The sequence below is a fragment of the Pecten maximus genome, chromosome 4 (assembly GCF_902652985.1).
Source record: "Pecten maximus chromosome 4, xPecMax1.1, whole genome shotgun sequence".
Lineage (NCBI taxonomy): Eukaryota > Metazoa > Mollusca > Bivalvia > Pectinida > Pectinidae > Pecten > Pecten maximus.
In genome coordinates, this window is record NC_047018.1 from 1,403,968 (window position 1) to 1,426,232 (window position 22,265).

Below are 22,265 nucleotides of genomic sequence, written 5' to 3' on the forward strand. Positions count from 1 at the left end.
TAATTTTTTTTATTATATTATGTTTTATGGAAAAATTCTATTTTTTTATGCTTTTTTTTTTGTTTTTTTTACTTAATTGTTTTTAAACATTACTATTTTTTTATGTATTTTTTTATTTTTTTTAAAATTTTAAATTTTTTTTATTTATTAAATTTTATTGTTTTTGTATAATACTTTGTTTTATTATTATTATTGTTTTTTGTACTTATTAAATTGTTTTTGTACCCTTACTATTGTTTATTTAAATTTTATTGTTTTATTAACATTAATAATTTTTTTATTACATTATTATTGTTTTATTTAAACATTGCTATTGTATTATATAAACATTACTAATGTTTTATGTATCTATTATTATTGTTTGATGTGTACATTACTATTGTTTTATATATACATTACTATTGTTTGATGTATCTATTATTATTGTTTGATGTAAACATTACTATTGTTTTATGTAAACATTACTATTGTTTTATGTAACATTACTATTGTTTGATGTAACATTACTATTGTTTTATGTATACATAATATTGTTTTTTGTAAAAATTACTATTGTTTTATGTATACTTATTTTGTTTATTAAACATTATATTGTTTGATTGTAAACATTACTTATTGTTTTTCTGTATACATTACTATTGTTTTATGTATACCTTACTATTGTTTTATGTAAACTACTATTGTTTATGTAACATTACATTGTTTATGTTACATTACTATTGTTTTATCTTAATATACATTACTATTGTTTCATGTATACATTACTATTGATTTTAGACACATTAATTATTGTTTTATGTATACATCACTATTGTTTTATGTATACATTATTACTAGTGTTGTTATGTAACAGTACTATTGTTTGATGTAAACATTACTATTGTTGTTGTAAACATTACTATGGTTTTAATGTAAACATTACTATTGTTTTATGTAAACATTACTATTGTTTTATGTTACATGACTATTGTTTTATGTAAACCTTACTATTGTGTTTATGTATACATTACTATTGTTTTTGTATACTTAATATTGATTGCTTTTGTAAACATTGACTATTGTTTTATTATCTTATTATTGTTTTATGTAAACATTACTATTGTTTGATAGTAATCATTACTATTGTTTTTGTATACTTATTTTTTTATTTACATTACTATGTTTTTTATATTATTTAAAGTTTTTTTGTATCCCTTACTATTGTTTTATTTTATTTATTTTTTTTTATTAAATTATTTGTTTGTGTAACATTCTATTGTTTATTTAAAATTTATTGTTTTATTAAACTTATAATTTTTTTATGTACTTTTATTTGTTTATTTACATTCTATGTTTTAATAAACCCTTACTAATTTTTTTATGTACATTATATTGTTTGATGTTCATTCTTATTGTTTTATGTAACATTTATTGGTTTATGTAAACATTACTATTGTTTTTTTTATTATATTGTTTATTATTAAAATTATTTGTTTTATGTAACATTATATTGTTTTATGTAACCGTTTTATTATCTTTTTTTTTTTAATTTAAAAATTTTTTTTTTTATTTTATTTTGTTAAATTTTTATTGTTTTTGTGTTCTATTATATTGTTTATGTAAACCATTACATTGTTTTTTTAAATTTAAATATTGTTTTTTTGTAACCTTCTATTGTTTTTTTGTTCTTACTATTGTTTATGTAAACATTACTATTTTTTTGTTTAACATTACTATTGTTTTAAGTATTACTATTGGTTTTTGTAAACATTATTTTGTTTTATGTACATTCTATTGTTTTGTAAATTATTTTTGTTTTTATGGAACATTACTATTGTTTTATGTACCATTTATTGTTTTTGCAACATTACTATTGTTTTTATATTATTTTTTATTGTTTTATAAACATTACTATTGTTTTTTATTTTATTTTTGTTTTATGTAACATTTCTATTGTTTTATTACATTCTAATTTTTTTTTTACTATTATTTTTTTTTTTTTTTTCGTATTTTTTTTTTTTTTATATTTATGTTTATTAAAATTTTTATTGTTTATGTAACATTAATATTTTTATTTAAACATTCTATTGTTTTATTTAAACATGTTTATTTTTATATTTTTATTTTTTTTTATTTTCTTATTGTTTTTTGTATCTATTATTATTGTTTTATGTATCTATTACTATAGTTTTTTGTATCAATTATTATTGTTTGATGTAAACATTAATATTGTTTGATGTAAGCATTACTATTGTTTTATTTAAACATTGCTATTGTATTATATAAACATTACTAATGTTTTCTGTATCTATTATTATTGTTTTATGTATACATTAATATTGCTTTATGTAAACATTACTATTGTTTTATGTATACATTAATATTGCTTTATGTAAACATTACTATTGTTTTATGTATACATTATTATTGTTTGATGTAAACATTACTATTGTTTTATGTATACATTACTATTGTTTTATGTATACATTACTATTGTTTTATGTATACATTATTATTGTTTGATGTAAACATTACTATTGTTTTATGTATACATTACTATTGTTTTATGTATACATTACTATTGTTTTATGTATACATTATTATTGTTTGATGTAAACATTACTATTGTTTTATGTATACATTACTATTGTTTTATGTATACATTACTATTGTTTTATGTATACATTACTATTGTTTTATGTATACATTATTATTGTTTGATGTAAACATTACTATTGTTTTATGTATACATTACTATTGTTTTATGTATACATTACTATTGTTTTATGTAACCATTACTATTGTTTTTTGGTTTCGTTACTATTGTTTGATGTAAACATTACTATTGTTTTATGTAAACATTACTATTGTTTTATGTATCTATTACTATTGTTTTTTGTATCTATTATTATTGTTTTATGTATCTATTACTATTGTTTTATGTATTCAGTACTATTGTTTTATGTAAACATTACTATTGTTTGATGTAAACATTACTATTGTTTTATGTAAACATTACTATTGTTTTTTGGTTTCGTTACTATTGTTTTATGCAAACATTACTATTGTTTTATGTAAACATTACTATTGTTTTATGCAAACATTACTATTGTTTTATGTATCTATTATTATTGTTTTATGTAAACATTATTATTGTTTGATGTATCTTTTATTATTGTTTTATGTTTACATTACTATTGTTTTTTGTATCTATTATTATTGTTTTATGTATCTATTACTATAGTTTTTTGTATCAATTATTATTGTTTTATGTAAACATTACTATTGTTTTATGTAAACATTACTATTGTTTTATATATACATTACTACTGTTTTATGTATCTATTATTATTGTTTTATGTTTACATTACTATTGTTTTTCGTATCTTTTATTATTGTTTTATATAAACATTACTATTGTTTTATATATACATTACTACTGTTTTATGTATACATTACTATTGTTTTATGTTTACATTACTATTGTTTTTCGTATCTATTATTATTGTTTTTTGTATCCATTACTATTGTTTTATCTATATATTATTATTGTTTTATGTAAACATTAATATTGTTTGATGTAAGCATTACTATTGTTTTATTTAAACATTGCTATTGTATTATATAAACATTACTAATGTTTTCTGTATCTATTATTATTGTTTTATGTGTACATTACTATTGTTTTATGTAACCATTACTATTGTTTGATGTAAACATTACTATTGTTTGATGTATCTATTATTATTGTTTTATGTAAACATTATTATTGTTTTATGTAAACATTACTATTGTTTTATGTAAACATTACTATTGTTTGATGTATCTATTATTATTGTTTTATGTAAACATTATTATTGTTTTATGTACCTTTTATTATTGTTTTATTTTTACCTTACGATTGTTTTTTGTATCTATTATTATTGTTTGATGTAAACATTATTATTGTTTTATGTATCTATTACTATTGTTTTATGTAAACATTACTATTGTTTTATGTATACATTACTATTGTTTTATGTAACCATTACTATTGTTTTTTGGTTTCGTTACTATTGTTTGATGTAAACATTACTATTGTTTTATGTAAACATTACTATTGTTTTATGTATCTATTACTATTGTTTTTTGTATCAATTATTATTGTTTTATGTAAACATTACTATTGTTTTATGTAAACATTACTATTGTTTTATGCAAACATTACTATTGTTTTATGTATCTATTATTATTGTTTTATGCAAACATTACTATTGTTTTATGTATCTTTTATTATTGTTTTATATAAACATTACTATTGTTTTATATATACATTACTACTGTTTTATGTATACATTACTATTGTTTTATGTTGACATTACTATTGTTTTTCGTATCTATTATTATTGTTTTTTGTATCCATTACTATTGTTTTATCTATATATTATTATTGTTTTATGTAAACATTAATATTGTTTGATGTAAGCATTACTATTGTTTTATTTAAACATTGCTATTGTATTATATAAACATTACTAATGTTTTATGTATCTTTTATTATTGTTTTATGTTTACATTACTATAGTTTTTTGTATCAATTATTATTGTTTTATGTAAACATTACTATTGTTTGATGTATCTATTATTATTGTTTTATGTAAACATTATTATTGTTTTATGTATCTTTTATTATTGTTTTAGTTTTACCTTACGATTGTTTTTTGTATCTATTATTATTGTTTGATGTAAACATTATTATTGTTTTATGTATCTATTACTATTGTTTTATGTAAACATTACTATTGTTTTATGTATACATTACTATTGTTTTATGTAACCATTACTATTGTTTTTTGGTTTCGTTACTATTGTTTTATGTAAACATTACTATTGTTTAATGTAAACTTTACTATTGTTTTATGTATCTATTACTATTGTTTTTTGTATCTATTACTATTGTTTTATGTATTCAGTACTATTGTTTTATGTAAACATTACTATTGTTTTTTGTATCTATTATTATTGTTTGATGTATCTATTACTATTGTTTTATGTATTCAGTACTATTGTTTTATGTAAACATTACGATTGTTTGATGTAAACATTACTATTGTTTGATGTAACCATTACTATTGTTTTTTGGTTTCGTTACTATTGTTTTATGTATCTATTACTATTGTTTTTTGTATCTATTACTATTGTTTTATGTAAACATTACTATTGTTTTATGTATACATTACTATTGTTTGATGTAACCATTACTATTGTTTTTTGGTTTCGTTACTATTGTTTTATGTATCTATTACTATTGTTTTTTGTATCTATTACTATTGTTTTATGTATTCAGTACTATTGTTTTATGTAAACATTACTATTGTTTGATGTAAACATTACTATTGTTTTATGTAAACATTACTATTGTTTTATGTATCTATTACTATTGTTTGATGTAAACATTACTATTGTTTTATGTATACATTACTATTGTTTTATGTAAACATTACTATTGTTTTATGTATACATTACTATTGTTTTATGTAAACATTACTATTGTTTTTTGTATCTATTATTATTGTTTTATGTATCTATTACTATTGTTTTATGTATTCAGTACTATTGTTTAATGTAAACATTACTATTGTTTGATGTAAACATTACTATTGTTTTATGTAAACATTACTATTGTTTTATGTATCTATTACTATTGTTTGATGTAAACATTACTATTGTTTTATGTATACATTACTATTGTTTTATGTAAACATTACTATTGTTTTTTGGTTTCGTTACTATTGTTTTATGCAAACATTACTATTGTTTTATGTAAACATTACTATTGTTTTATGCAAACATTACTATTGTTTTATGTATCTATTATTATTGTTTTATGTAAACATTATTATTGTTTGATGTATCTTTTATTTGTTTTATGTTTAAAAATTACTATTTTTTAGTATTATTTATTGTTTTATGAAAATTACTTGTTTTTTTGTATCTATTAAATTTTTTTTTTAAACATTACTATTTTTTTATTTAAAATTATATTGTTTTTTAAAATTACTATTTTTTATATTATTATATTTTTTTATGAAAATTACTATTGTTTTATATTTTATTATTGTTTTTATAATTTTTAATTGTTTTTTGTACCCTTACTAGTTTTATGTTAAATACTATTTTTTAAAGTTTAAACATTAAATTGTTTTGTACATTATTTTTGTTTTTTGTACCTTCTTTGTTTTTACTATATTAAATTTATTTTTTTTAATTTATTGTTTATGTACATTACTATTGTTTTATTTAACATTCTATTGTTAATATATTTATTATAAATGTTTTGTAACATTTTATTGTTTTTAGTAAAAATACTATTGTTTATTAACATTACTATTGTTTGATGTAACATTTATTGTTTTATTAACCATTATTATTGTTTTATGTACCTTTTATTGTTTTATTACCTTACATTGTTTTTGTAAAAAAATTTTTATTGTTTGAAAGTAAAAAATTATTATTGTTTTATGTAAACATAATTATTGTTTTATGTATCTTTTATTATTGTTTTATTTTTACCTTACGATTGTTTTTTGTACATTATTTGTTTTTTGGTTTCTTATATTTTTTTATGTACATTACTATTGGGGGTTTATGAACATTACTATGTTTTATGTATAATTACTATTGTTTTTTGTACTTCAATTATTTTTTGGTTTGTCTTCTATTTTTATTAACATTACTATTGTTTTATAAACATTACTATTGTTTTATGTTCTATTATATTGTTTTTTATCAATTATTATTGTTTTATGTAACTTTTATTGTTTTATTAAACATTACTATTTTTTTATGTTTTTTACATTACTATTGTTTTAAAGTTAATTAATTGTTTTTGAAAAATTATTTTTGTTTTTTTTTTTAAATTTTTTTTTATAATTATTGTTTTATGTTAACTTATTGTTTTTTTTTAATTTTTTGTTTATTTTTTTTTTTTTATTAAATTTTTTTTTTATTATTTTTTTTATTTTTTTTTTTATTATTTTTTTTGTTAAATTTTATTTTTTTAAAATTTTGGTTTTTTCTTTTTTTTATGAAATTTTTTGTTTATTATTTTATATTTTTTTAGTTTTACTTATTGTTTTGTTCATTATTATTTTTTGTTACTTATTATTGTTTTATGTACATTACTATTGTTTTATTAAATTATTTGTTTTATGTAAACATTATTTTTTTATGTAACATTCTTTTTTTTTTTTTTTATTGTTTTTAAACCTTTTGTAATTCATTGTTTTTTTGTACATTATATTGTTTTTTATTTTTTATTGTTTTATGTTATACTATTGTTTTATGTAACATTATATTGTTTTTTGTACTTTATTATTTTTATGTACTTTACTATTGTTTTAGTTTTCCTATTTTTTTATGTAAAATTAAATTGTTTATGTAAACATTATTTTTGTTTTATGTAACCATTACTATTGTTTTTTTTTTTACTATTGTTTTATCTTTTTTTCTATTTTTTTTATGTAAACATTTCATGTTTTTTGTATCATTACTATGTTTATGTTAACTTAAATTTTTTATTTTTTTACTATTGTTTTTATTTTTACTATTGTTTTTTTACTTTACATTGTTTTGTATTCAACTATTGTTTATGAAAATTACTATTGTTTTTTCTTCTATTGTTTTTTGTACTATTTCTATTGTTTTTATGTATTATTCCCATGTTTGATGTAAACATTATATTGTTTTATGTATACATTACTTATTGTTTTATGTAACCATTACTATTGTTTTTTTTGTTCTTTTTTTTATGTAAAATTACTATTTTTTTTTGTATCTATATTTTGTTTTATGTAAACATTACTATTTTTTATGTAACATTTCTATTTTTATTAACATTTTTTTGTTTTTTTTTTTTAAAAAAAATTTTTTATGTAACCATTTCTATTGTTTTTTTTTTTTACTATTGTTTTATATTTATTTTTTTTTGTACATACTATTGTTTTATGTAAACATTACTATGTTTTAAAATTATTTTATTAAAATTTATTTTTTGTCTTACTATTTTTTATTTTTACATTTTTTTTTATTATTTCTATTGTTTTATGTATTCATTACTTTGTTTTTATTAAAATTCTATTTTATGTAAATTATTGTTTTATTAACTATTTTTTATGTATCTATACTATTTTTATGTAAACATTACTATTGTTTATGTAAACATTACTATTGTTTTATGTAAACATTACTATTGTTTTATGTAACCATTACTATTGTTTTTTGGTTTCGTTACTATTGTTTTATGTATCTATTACTATTGTTTTTTGTATCTATTACTATTGTTTATGTATTTTCTATTGTTTTTATGTAAATTACTATTGTTTGATGTAAACCTTACTATTGTTTTGTTTTACTTTATTGTTTTATGTATCTATTACTATTGTTTTTTGTATCTATTACTATTGTTTTATGTATTCAGTACTATTGTTTTATGTAAACATTACTATTGTTTGATGTAAACATTACTATTGTTTTATGTAAACATTACTATTGTTTTATGTATCTATTACTATTGTTTGATGTAAACATTACTATTGTTTATGTATACATTACTATTGTTTTATGTAAACATTACTATTGTTTTATGTATACATTACTATTGTTTTATGTAAACATTACTATTGTTTTTTGTATCTATTATTATTGTTTTATGTATCTATTACTATTGTTTTATGTATTCAGTACTATTGTTTTATGTAAACATTACTATTGTTTGATGTAAACATTACTATTGTTTTATGTAAACATTACTATTGTTTTATGTATCTATTACTATTGTTTGATGTAAACATTACTATTGTTTTATGTATACATTACTATTGTTTTATGTAAACATTACTATTGTTTTTTGGTTTCGTTACTATTGTTTTATGCAAACATTACTATTGTTTTATGTAACATTACTATTGTTTTTGACATTATATTGTTTTTTATCCATTATATTGTTTTATTAAATTTTATTGTTTATGTAATTTATATATTGTTTGATGTTTTTATTACTATTGTTTTTTTTAATTTTCTATTGTTTATTAACTATTACTAATTTTTTGTATCATTATTATTGTTTTATGTAAAATTTCTATTGTTTTATTAAACATTACTATTGTTTTGCAACATTATTATTGTTTTATGTAAATTATATTGTTTTATTGAACATTACTATTGTTTTATGTATTTATATTGTTTTTATAAACATTATATTGTTTTATTATACATTACTATGTTTTATGTTAAAAAACTATTGTTTTTTTGTTTACATTCTATTGTTTTTGTATCATTATTTTTGTTTTTGACATTCTTTGTTTTATTTAATTATTATTGTTTTATGTAAACATTATATTTTTATGTACATTACTAATTGTTTTATTAATACATTCTATTGTTTATTAAAATTTCTATGTTTTATGACAAATTTTATGTTATGTACATTATATTGTTTTATTTAAAACATTTTTATTTTTTATTGTTTATTATTATTGTTTTTTGTACATTCTTTGTTTTATGTAAAAATTACTATTGTTTTTGTAAACATTCCTTTTTTTATTAACTTATACTTTTTTTATGTATAATTATTTTTGTTTTTGTTTACATTACATTGTTTTTCTATTTTTTTTTTATGTATCATTTAAAATTTTTTATAAATTTTATTGTTTATGTAACTTAATTGTTTTATGTAAACATTACTATTGTTTTATTTTACATTACTATTTTTTATGTATATTATTATTGTTTTTGTTTCATTACTATTGTTTTTTTATCAAATTTTTTTGTTTTATTACATTATTTTTGTTTTATTAAACATTTATTTTGTTTTAATATTTTTATTTATTTTTTTTTATCTATTATTATTGTTTTTTGTATCCATTACTATTGTTTTATGTAAACATTACTATTGTTTTATGTAAACATTACTATTGTTTTATATATACATTACTACTGTTTTATGTATCTATTATTATTGTTTTCTGTTTACATTACTATTGTTTTTCGTATCTTTTATTATTGTTTTATGTATCTATTACTATAGTTTTTTGTATCAATTATTATTGTTTGATGTAAACATTACTATTGTTTTATGTAAACATTACTATTGTTTTATATATACATTACTACTGTTTTATGTATCTATTATTATTGTTTTCTGTTTACATTACTATTGTTTTTCGTATCTTTTATTATTGTTTTATATAAACATTACTATTGTTTGATATATACATTACTACTGTTTTATGTATACATTACTATTGTTTTATGTTTACATTACTATTGTTTTTCGTATCTATTATTATTGTTTTTTGTATCCATTACTATTGTTTTATCTATATATTATTATTGTTTTATGTAAACATTAATATTGTTTGATGTAAGCATTACTATTGTTTTATTTAAACATTGCTATTGTATTATATAAACATTACTAATGTTTTATGTATCTATTATTATTGTTTGATGTGTACATTACTATTGTTTTATGTAAACATTACTATTGTTTGATTAAATTACTATTTTTTTTATACATTTATTTTTTTAAACTTTTAATTTTTTTATGTAAACTTATATTGTTTTATGTAACATTACTATTGTTTTGTATTATTATTATTGTTTTAGTAAAAATTATTTTTTTTTATTTTGTTTTTATTTATTTTTATACGATTTTTTTTTTATTAAATTATTATTGTTTATGTAAACTTTTATTTTTTTGTATTTTACTATGTTTTTTTTTAAAAATTATTTGTTTATTAACATTATTAATTTTTTTATGTATACATTTCTATTGTTTTTGTAAAATTACATTGTTTTTTATTATTATTTTTTTATTTCCCTACTATTGGTTTTTTTTTTTATTATTGTTTATGTAAAATTTCTATTGTTTATGTAAACATTACATTGTTTTTATTAAAAATTCTATTGTTTTTTTACATTACTATGTTTTATGTATCTTTTTATTGTTTTATTAAAATTACTATTGTTTTTTGTATCTATATTATTGTTTATGTATCTATTACTATTGTTTTTGTATCATTATTTGTTTTTGTAAACATTATATTGTTTGATGTAACTTTTATTTTGTTTATGTAAACATTATATTGTTTTATGTAACTTTTTTTATTGTTTTATTAACCTTATATTGTTTTTGTTTCTTATTATTGTTTGATGTAAACATTATTATTGTTTTGTATCTATTACTATTGTTTTATGTAAACATTACTATTGTTTTATGTATACATTACTATTGTTTTATGTAACCATTACTATTGTTTTTTGGTTTCGTTACTATTGTTTTATGTAAACATTACTATTGTTTTTTGTATCTATTACTATTGTTTTATGTTATTTTAAAATTTTTTTTGTTAATTACTATTGTTTATGTAACTTTCTATTGTTTTATTACATTACATTGTTTTTGTACATTATTGTTTTTTGTTTCTTTACTATTTTTTATGTTTATACTTTGTTTTGTACATTACTTTTTTTATGTATCATTACTATTGTTTTTATTAAACATTTCTATTGTTATGTAACATTACTATTGTTTTATGTAAACCCTTACTTTTTTTTTTTTTTACTTTTTTTAAAGTATCATTACTATTGTTTTTTGTATCATTACTATTGTTTTATGTAAACATTCATTGTTTTTTTTTCTTACTATTGTTTTTATGTACCATTACTATTGTTTTTTGTTTCTTACATTGTTTTATTACATTACTATGTTTTTTATCTATTATTTTTGTTTTATGTACCTTTTATTGTTTTTGATCTTATATTGTTTTATGTTTAAAAATTACTATTGTTTTTAGTAACATTATATTGTTTTAATGTATCTATTACTATTGTTTTGTAACATTACTATTGTTTTGTTCTTACTATTGTTTTATATTTAAATTACTATTGTTTTTTGTATCTATTATTTTTGTTTTATGACATTTCTATTGTTTTATGTTTTTATATTGTTTGTAAACATTACTATTGTTTTATGTAAACATTACTATTGTTTTATGTATCTATTACTATTGCTTGATGTAAACATTACTATTGTTTTATGTATACATTACTATTGTTTTATGTAAACATTACTATTGTTTTTTGGTTTCGTTACTATTGTTTTATGCAAACATTACTATTGTTTTATGTAAACATTACTATTGTTTTATGCAAACATTACTATTGTTTTATGTATCTATTATTATTGTTTTATGTAAACATTATTATTGTTTGATGTATCTTTTATTATTGTTTTATGTTTACATTACTATTGTTTTTAGTATCTATTATTATTGTTTTATGTATCTATTACTATAGTTTTTTGTATCAATTATTATTGTTTTATGTAAACATTACTATTGTTTTATGTAAACATTACTATTGTTTTATGCAAACATTACTATTGTTTTATGTATCTATTATTATTGTTTTATGGAAACATTACTATTGTTTTATGTATCTTTTATTATTGTTTTATATAAACATTACTATTGTTTTATATATACATTACTACTGTTTTATGTATAAATTACTACTGTTTTATGTATACATTACTATTGTTTGATGTAAACATTTCTATTGTTTTATGTATCTATTATTATTGTTTTATGTAAACATTATTATTGTTTTTTGTATCCATTACTATTGTTTTATCTATATATTATTATTGTTTTATGTAAGCATTACTATTGTTTTATGTAAACATTACTATTGTTTGATGTATCTATTATTATTGTTTTATGTAAACATTATTATTGTTTTATGTATCTTTTATTATTGTTTTATGTTTACCTTACGATTGTTTTTTGTATCTATTATTATTGTTTGATGTAAACATTATTATTGTTTTATGTAAACATTACTATTGTTTATGTATCCATTACTATTGTTTTATCTATATATTACTATTGTTTTATGTTAACATTACTATTGTTTTTGCATCTATTATTATTGTTTTATGTAAACATTATTATTGTTTGATGTAAACTTTACTATTGTTTTATGTAAACATTACTATTGTTTTTTGTATATATTATTATTGTTTTATGTTTACATTACTATTGTTTGATGTATACATTACTATTGTTTTATGTATACATTACTATTGTTTTATGTTAACATTACTTTTGTTTTATGTAAACATTACTATTGTTTTATGTATACATTACTATTGTTTTATGTAAACATTACTATTGTTTTATGTATCCATTACTATTGTTTTATGTATCCATTACTATTGTTTTATGTAAACATTACTATTGTTTATGTAAACATTACTATTGTTTTATGTAAACATTACTATTGTTTTATATATATATTACTCTTGTTTTATGTATACATTACTATTGTTTTATGTACACATTACTATTGTTTGATGTATCCATTAGTATTGTTTGATGTAAACATTATTATTGTTTTATGTAAACATTACTATTATTTTATGTTAACATTACTATTGTTTTATGTATACATTACTATTGTTTGATGTAAACATTTCTATTCTTGTCTACTGTATATATGCATTACTATCCTTTTATATACTTTTTACTGTTCTTTATCCTTCTGTTACAATTGAGTGATATATTCATCACTATGTTTTGTTCATAAATATTGTTTTTTCAATACACTAATATATTGTTGTAATTGCGTTCATTTTTAATTGATCCATTAATATTGATTATTGTTAAATTTCTCGCTATTTTAATACATTTATCATATTGTCATAGTTATTCAAAATTACGTTTGATTGATTCATTTTGATTAAATTTGGTATTCGTCTCTATATTTTAAGTGATCACTATATTTTGATGTAATCTCTATGATTGTGTAATGTATTCTTAATTCATTTCATGATATCACTATTAAGTGATGAAAATATTTCTGAATTGAGTAAGCTAGGAAAATTCCTTTGTTTAGCGACAATACAACGTAATAACACCATTTAATTGTTTAATTTACTGTCATAATGACGTGATGTTCATTCTATAATACATAGTAATACTAAAGTGTACGTAAACATATATGTGTATGTTGGACTATTAAGCGTAATGGACATGTACTTTTGTAATTGTGTATTGTGTCAACATTGTATTGTTTTGTAGTGTCTCTCTGATGTGTTGAAAAACACAAAGAAATAAAAGAATTTGAGTCCACCTCCATCCTTGGCTTGTTTTGGTCCACTTTTGCCTGTACGAGCTAAAGCGTTGGGATACTCGGATCTCGTTATATTCGCTGATGCCCAGTTGCACAGATCTTGTTCGAAATTACACGAAATATCTGTAAAGATACAGAATACTTTGAATCGTTAGATACAATGTTTGATCCCACAACAATGCCTTTTTACCACAGATATGACACATGGTAAATTCCTTACAGTGCTAAAGCTCGTGTCCTTTTAAAATTTGAAAATTAACTAACTGTAGTTACATAAACACCATAAACAACCGTCACATGTTGGACCTTTACATCAATTATATAATTAAAATTTGAATATGATCCTTAAACCCCGTTCTTGTTAAATCCACAGCTACAAAGATCGTGTTCGAAATTACTTTAAATTGATAGCATAATGAACATATCTTACCAGCATATCTCTTCCTATTAAAAAAAGATTACAAAATGAATGATTATACCCTTCATAAGAAGTTCTTTAAAAGATCAAATGTACTATTTGCACAATAAAAATGTTGGCTATGGAATTTTCTGGCTGCTTAGTCTGAATATATTAAAAAAGATCATAACGTCGATCGGTAGAAACGACAAGAGTCAACTTAGATTATCGTATACAAATGGCTGGACAATGGAGTGTTATCTAAATACTGTTATAAACTACTACTTATACACGTATTCTTGAGGTTCAACTAACTGTTCAAAGCCCACTGTACAGTGATTGCCAGTATCTAAGCTTATAGTAAGTTTTGTACCTGGATACTAGTAATAGTTGATATCACGAATTCAGTTTGTGACATATTAAAGGTATCAATGTACATGTAATACGTCTGCGTTAGTTAATCATTCTAGAAACAGTGTCCTTTTTGTTAGAGCTCCGTTAAGAGTAACTTCACTGGCGCACATATGCTGCTGTTGATACACGTAGTATTTAAACTTAATACGTAATCATTAAACTATTAATATCACCATTAGATGTATTATTATCATCTTTATTTCCTCCACAAAGAAGAGCATGATAATACAAATACAATCAATGTAACGTAGATAATACGTGACTATTTACATAGTGATATCAAGCAAAAAAGTGCATGCGAGTTCACAATATAATGTTATATACATATACATGTAGTTAATTATCGTAGATATAAGTTGAGTAATATATATGTCTTATATTCCATGTACATAAATATATATATATATATATATATATATATATATATACATATATATATATGATACTACATGTATTAATTATGTGTACAAATCAAACATTCGTTTTATGGCATATATGGACTCTAATCTAAATTCTTCATGATCAGATTCATTCACCTGATGGTTCATTGGACCACCTAGTAAAATATGTATTAATGAATAATCAGGTAGTGAATGCAGATATGTACTTAGTTCTATACTTGAAATGGATGCTATAATACACCATAGATTATCACGGATATTATCCGTTACAGAACACTGCAAAATAACATGAGTTACAAAATCTGTGTAGAAAAGGCCACAGTGGTGACATAAAAGCTGAACATTACTTACCCGAACAGTTACAATCAATTTCATTATGTATCCAATATTATAAAGAAAATTTGGATGACGCAAAGCTAATTGCCATAAATAATGAGGTTTAAGATCGTCATGCAGCAATAAAAATCGTGTGAAGTCTGCGTCATTAGACATTCTATGCAACCAAGCATTAGTTTCATAATTAGATACAGATTTATAAATCAATGACTTCCAGTGTATTTTGTTTGGAAAGCTACCATCATCAAGAAAAAGTACAATATATTCATATAAGTTATACTTCTTAAGTATTCTAACGATATCGGGTATAAAACCTTTTTGACTACAGTTGCTCACTATGTACATAAAAAATCTCGAAATGAATACTCTGCAGATTAAGTTATTTCTATTCATTCTGCAGATCCTACCTAAATACAAAAGTTTTTTAATATCAATGTACGCTTCTATAGAGAGCCATCCAATCAAGGAAGTACACATATCAGTTCTTGTTCTTTTCCCAAAACCTTGAATTGACTTTACAATAAAGTGTTGAGCTCTTTCTAGCATCAATAATTCAGTATTTGAAAGTACCCACAGTTCACATCCGTAAAGTGCAGATGGGTATACTTTAATTTTTAAAATTTTAGCAATAGTTAAAGGGTTTAATGCGCATTGATGTACCCCAGAACGTAAACGGGCCATAGTGCCACTTTTTAATTTAGTGCATGCTTGTTTTGTTCTTTCAATGGAATTGTGTTTATCATTTAATAAGATGCCTACATGAGTAATCTCCGAAACAACTGGCAATATGTTATCATAGAGGCGTAAAGTACAGTTAATGGTTATGGTTCTTTTATTTGAAAATACAACAACTTTACTTTTTGAGGCTGAATACAAAAATCGCCATTTGCGACTGTATGATTCACAAATAGTTAACATTTTATTTAAACTTGTAATATTTGTGCTTACTAAACATATATCGTCTGCTTGGGTTGGAATATTTACAGTTTTATCGATAATCATAGCGCCCCTACCACATCTTTCTACTTCATCTAATAGGTCATTAATAAAAATTAAGTACATTTTGGCTGAGAGAGCCCCTCCTTGTAAGATCCCGCGCTCCATCTTTACTGGAGCGGAGATTAAACCATTAAAAAATACGGAACTGTTTATATCCGTGTACATAAACTTTAAAATATTCCACACTTTACCGGTAAGGCCAATGTCATATAATTTTGCAAGTAGACCGTCGTGCCAAACGGTATCAAGAGTAACTTCACTGTCGCACATATGCTGCTGTTGATACACGTAGTATTTAAACTTAATACGTAATCATTAAACTATTAATATCACCATTAGATGTAGGGAGGGCATTCCCGGGTAACACCTGGTCTCCTCAGCCCTAACTGAGATTCGTTAATGTCAATAGATACTTTTTAAGTTTAGGAAAACCAGGAAGTCTAAACGACTAAATAGATATTTCCCTCCTTATTGTGAACATGACAGCATACGGATTCAAATAGTGATACAATAGTTAATAAAATGATAACAAGGCAAATAAAGTGGAGTGAAAAAGATAAACTAAAACCCACGTAAAGAGGCAAGCAGGAAGTGAATCTCAATCACTCAGACATATCAAAAAGAATTATAATCCAGGGCTTAACCATGTCAGATTAACAGGTACTATCAATGAAGTTTAGTCGGGGTAGAGGTGTACATTCACTTGTATATCATTTAAGTTTAGTCCAGGTAGAGGTGTACATATGATTCGCTTGTATAATCATGTGCGTTTCACTTGTCTCCATTTATATTTGACCAGAGCTGAACCAGCCGTGAAAGAGTTTACCTACCGAATACTGAGGTCTGTGTGGCGACAACAATAAACTGGGTTATTATAATTGTCACCGGTACAGTCAAACCTCCAAACCATTCCATGTCGATGTCTGGTGTTCCTTCAGACTCCAACCGGACAATCATGGCAGAGCAACATGTACATCCCATTACCGTACCCCGCCTATGTGTCAGTCTTCACGACTCAGTAACCTCGTCTTAAAATATATACAAACGAGAGGTATTTAAACTATCAGATATTGCTTCCTGGTTGAGAGTGCAGATGTGTGTAAAATAGCCCGGTGTTTACTGGAGCATCTCAGAGTACACAGGGGAGTTCAGGAATCCGAACGAAGGATAAAGCTGTTGGTGACTTTTTGAGAATTCCGTATTTATTGACGTTGAGTAGTGTTTCAACTGATATACAGCATGACAGACCATCAACTAAAATGATCTTGTCTCTTTCATATGAATATAGATAGTAACACAATGTTTTCAGTTTTTTGTTTCTTTTATACTAACATAATTATGTAAATGACATTGCTGATCTTGCTTAAATTTGTCTTACAATCTAATGATTTTCTTGTTATCCGGGAGTACGGGAACATTTTTAACTGTTTCAACCTTTCAATGATGTAGTATGATATTAATATATATTTACATCCTGTGTTGAATTTGGCTATATGCCATTGGTAAACCAAATCACAATATATGAGACTGTATACTACAATTTATAGTGATTCGGTCAGTGGAGGAGGAACACAGCACCAGGTGTTCTAGGTATAACAATTTAAAAAAATGACGTTCAGCGGCATTTAACTTGATATATTTTCTACCCTAGTAGAAACAGGTCACACAGACATCATCGGATGCTGTATATATTTCTTTCTCTCTCATTAGTTATGTTTCCAAAGTCACAAAAAAACACTCGCTCGTTGTGTAACCTCTATTTATCTGTCACCCAAATTGTATTCATACTAGCGACTGTTTTCTGGCATCTGGTAACGGTCAGTTCACTTGTTATATTTACATTGGGTTAGTTTGGTGTTTGTATGTGTATGTGTTTGACCGAAGTAAAAAAAAATGGATATCAATTTCCTGCTTATATAATTGACGTCATTCAACACTATTCCAACTTTCCAGAATAAATGGGAGTTCCTCGTGTCATTGTTAACGAGAAGCTTAAAATAGTTCAACACAAATTTTACTCTATTAGATATTTCACATACGTGTGTAAATATCGTTGATAATTTCGGAATGTTTGAAATTAAAGTTTGGTATAGACCAAAGTATACACCCGACACCCGTCGTGCTTTTTACAAACACTCATTGTAGTTATGGGTATGATAAAATGACAATGACATTCTAGCATTGAAGATATCTGGATTTTGTCTTCATTTTCTTCTATTTAGAATTTAATTGCTCCTTAAAAAGTTCGCAACTCTAGATTTCGTGTACGCATTTATGAAGGCTACTGCCGGTAAGCCTCGCAATCGATATTGTGTCAGTCTAAAGTCTTGTTATATACATGTAGATATAATTGTGTCAGTCTAAAGTCTTGTTATATACATGTAGAATATAATTGTGTCAGTCTAAAGTCTTGTTATATACATGTAGATATAATTGTGTCAGTCTAAAGTCTTGTTATATACATGTAGATATAATTGTGTCATTCTAAAGTCTTGTTATATACATGTAGATATAATTGTGTCAGTCTAAAGTCTTGTTATATACATGTAGATATAATTGTGTCAGTCTAAAGTCTTGTTATATACATGTAGATATAATTGTGTCAGTCTAAAGTCTTGTTATATACATGTAGATATAATTGTGTCAGTCTAAAGTCTTGTTATATACATGTAGATATAATTGTGTCAGTCTAAAGTCTTGTTATATACATGTAGATATAATTGTGTCAGTCTAAAGTCTTGTTATATACATGTAGATATAATTGTGTCAGTCTAAAGTCTTGTTATATACATGTAGATATAATTGTGTCAGTCTAAAGTCTTGTTATATACATGTAGATATAATTGTGTCATTCTAAAGTCTTGTTATATACATGTAGATATAATTGTGTCAGTCTAAAGTCTTGTTATATACATGTAGATATAATTGTGTCAGTCTAAAGTCTTGTTATATACATGTAGATATAATTGTGTCAGTATAAAGTCTTGTTATATACATGTAGATATAATTGTGTCAGTCTAAAGTCTTGTTATATACATGTAGATATAATTGTGTCAGTCTAAAGTCTTGTTATATACATGTAGATATAATTGTGTCAGTCTAAAGTCTTGTTATATACATGTAGATATAATTGTGTCAGTCTAAAGTCTTGTTATATACATGTAGATATAATTGTGTCATTCTAAAGTCTTGTTATATACATGTAGATATAATTGTGTCAGTCTAAAGTCTTGTTATATACATGTAGATATAATTGTGTCAGTCTAAAGTCTTGTTATATACATGTAGATATAATTGTGTCAGTCTAAAGTCTTGTTATATACATGTAGATATAATTGTGTCATTCTAAAGTCTTGTTATATACATGTAGATATAATTGTGTCACTCTAAAGTCTTGTTATATAGATATAATTGTGTCAGTCTAAAGTCTTGTTATACACATGTAGATATAATTGTGTCATTCTAAAGTCTTGTTATATACATGTAGATATAATTGTGTCAGTCTAAAGTCTTGTTATATAGATATAATTGTGTCAGTCTAAAGTCTTGTTGTATAGACATAATTGTGTCAGTCTAAAGTCTTGTTATATAGATATAATTGTGTCAGTCTAAAGTCTTGTTATATACATGTAGATATAATTGTGTCAGTATAAAGTCTTGTTATATACATGTAGATATAATTGTGTCAGTCTAAAGTCTTGTTATATACATGTAGATATAATTGTGTCAGTCTAAAGTCTTGTTATACATGTAGATATAATTGTGTCAGTCTAAAGTCTTGTTATATAGATATAATTGTGTCATTCTAAAGTCTTGTTATATACATGTAGATATAATTGTGTCAGTCTAAAGTCTTGTTATATACATGTAGATATAATTGTGTCAGTATAAAGTCTTGTTATATAGATATAATTGTGTCAGTCTAAAGTCTTGTTATATACATGTAGATATAATTGTGTCAGTCTAAAGTCTTGTTATATACATGTAGATATAATTGTGTCAGTATAAAGTCTTGTTATATAGATATAATTGTGTCATTCTAAAGTCTTGTTATATACATGTAGATATAATTGTGTCATTCTAAAGTCTTGTTATATACATGTAGATATAATTGTGTCAGTCTAAAGTCTTGTTATATAGATATAATTGTGTCAGTCTAAAGTCTTGTTATATACATGTAGATATAATTGTGTCAGTCTAAAGTCTTGTTATATACATGTAGATATAATTGTGTCAGTCTAAAGTCTTGTTATATACATGTAGATATAATTGTGTCAGTCTAAAGTCTTGTTATATACATGTAGATATAATTGTGTCAGTCTAAAGTCTTGTTATATACATGTAGATATAATTGTGTCAGTCTAAAGTCTTGTTATATACATGTAGATATAATTGTGTCAGTCTAAAGTCTTGTTATATACATGTAGATATAATTGTGTCAGTCTAAAGTCTTGTTATATACATGTAGATATAATTGTGTCAGTCTAAAGTCTTGTTATATACATGTAGATATAATTGTGTCATTATAAAGTCTTGTTATATACATGTAGATATAATTGTGTCAGTCTAAAGTCTTGTTATATACATGTAGATATAATTGTGTCAGTCTAAAGTCTTGTTATATACATGTAGATATAATTGTGTCAGTCTAAAGTCTTGTTATATACATGTAGATATAATTGTGTCATTATAAAGTCTTGTTATATACATGTAGATATAATTGTGTCAGTCTAAAGTCTTGTTATATACATGTAGATATAATTGTGTCAGTCTAAAGTCTTGTTATATACATGTAGATATAATTGTGTCAGTATAAAGTCTTGTTATATACATGTAGATATAATTGTGTCAGTCTAAAGTCTTGTTATATACATGTAGATATAATTGTGTCAGTCTAAAGTCTTGTTATATACATGTAGATATAATTGTGTCAGTCTAAAGTCTTGTTATATACATGTAGATATAATTGTGTCAGTCTAAAGTCTTGTTATATACATGTAGATATAATTGTGTCATTATAAAGTCTTGTTATATACATGTAGATATAATTGTGTCAGTCTAAAGTCTTGTTATATAGACATAATTGTGTCAGTCTAAAGTCTTGTTATATACATGTAGATATAATTGTGTCAGTCTAAAGTCTTGTTATATACATGTAGATATAATTGTGTCAGTCTAAAGTCTTGTTATATACATGTAGATATAATTGTGTCATTCTAAAGTCTTGTTATATACATGTAGTATATAATGTGTCAGTCTAAAGTCTGTTATTACATTGCCTAGATATAATTGTGTCCTTATAAAGTCTTGTTCTATACATTGTAGATATAATTGTGTCAGTCTAAAGTCTTGTTATATACATGCTAGATATAATTGTGTCAGTTAAAGTCTTGTTATATACATGTAGATATAATTGGTCAGTCTAAAGTCTTTGTTATATACATGTAGATTATAATTTGCTGTCATTCTAAAGTCTTTTATATACATGTAGATATAATTGTGTCAGCTAAAGTCTGTTATATACATGCTAGATATAATTGTGTCAGTCTAAAGTCTTGTTATAT

General features: G+C 22.0%; 1 protein-coding gene across 1 annotated transcript in view; it reads right to left on the reverse strand.

Moving 5' to 3' along the window:
- Positions 1 to 17,730, reverse strand: part of LOC117324934 (MAM and LDL-receptor class A domain-containing protein 1-like) — a 40,921-nt gene extending 23,191 nt beyond the window's left edge. The window contains exons 1-2 of the mRNA XM_033880775.1: positions 17,532 to 17,730; positions 14,155 to 14,277 (exon numbers count right to left, since the gene is read on the reverse strand). Coding sequence (XP_033736666.1) covers positions 14,155 to 14,277; positions 17,532 to 17,682 — 274 coding nt within the window. The 5' untranslated portion in view covers positions 17,683 to 17,730. The remainder of the gene's footprint in view (positions 1 to 14,154; positions 14,278 to 17,531) is intronic.
- Positions 17,731 to 22,265: the final 4,535 nt, after the last annotated feature.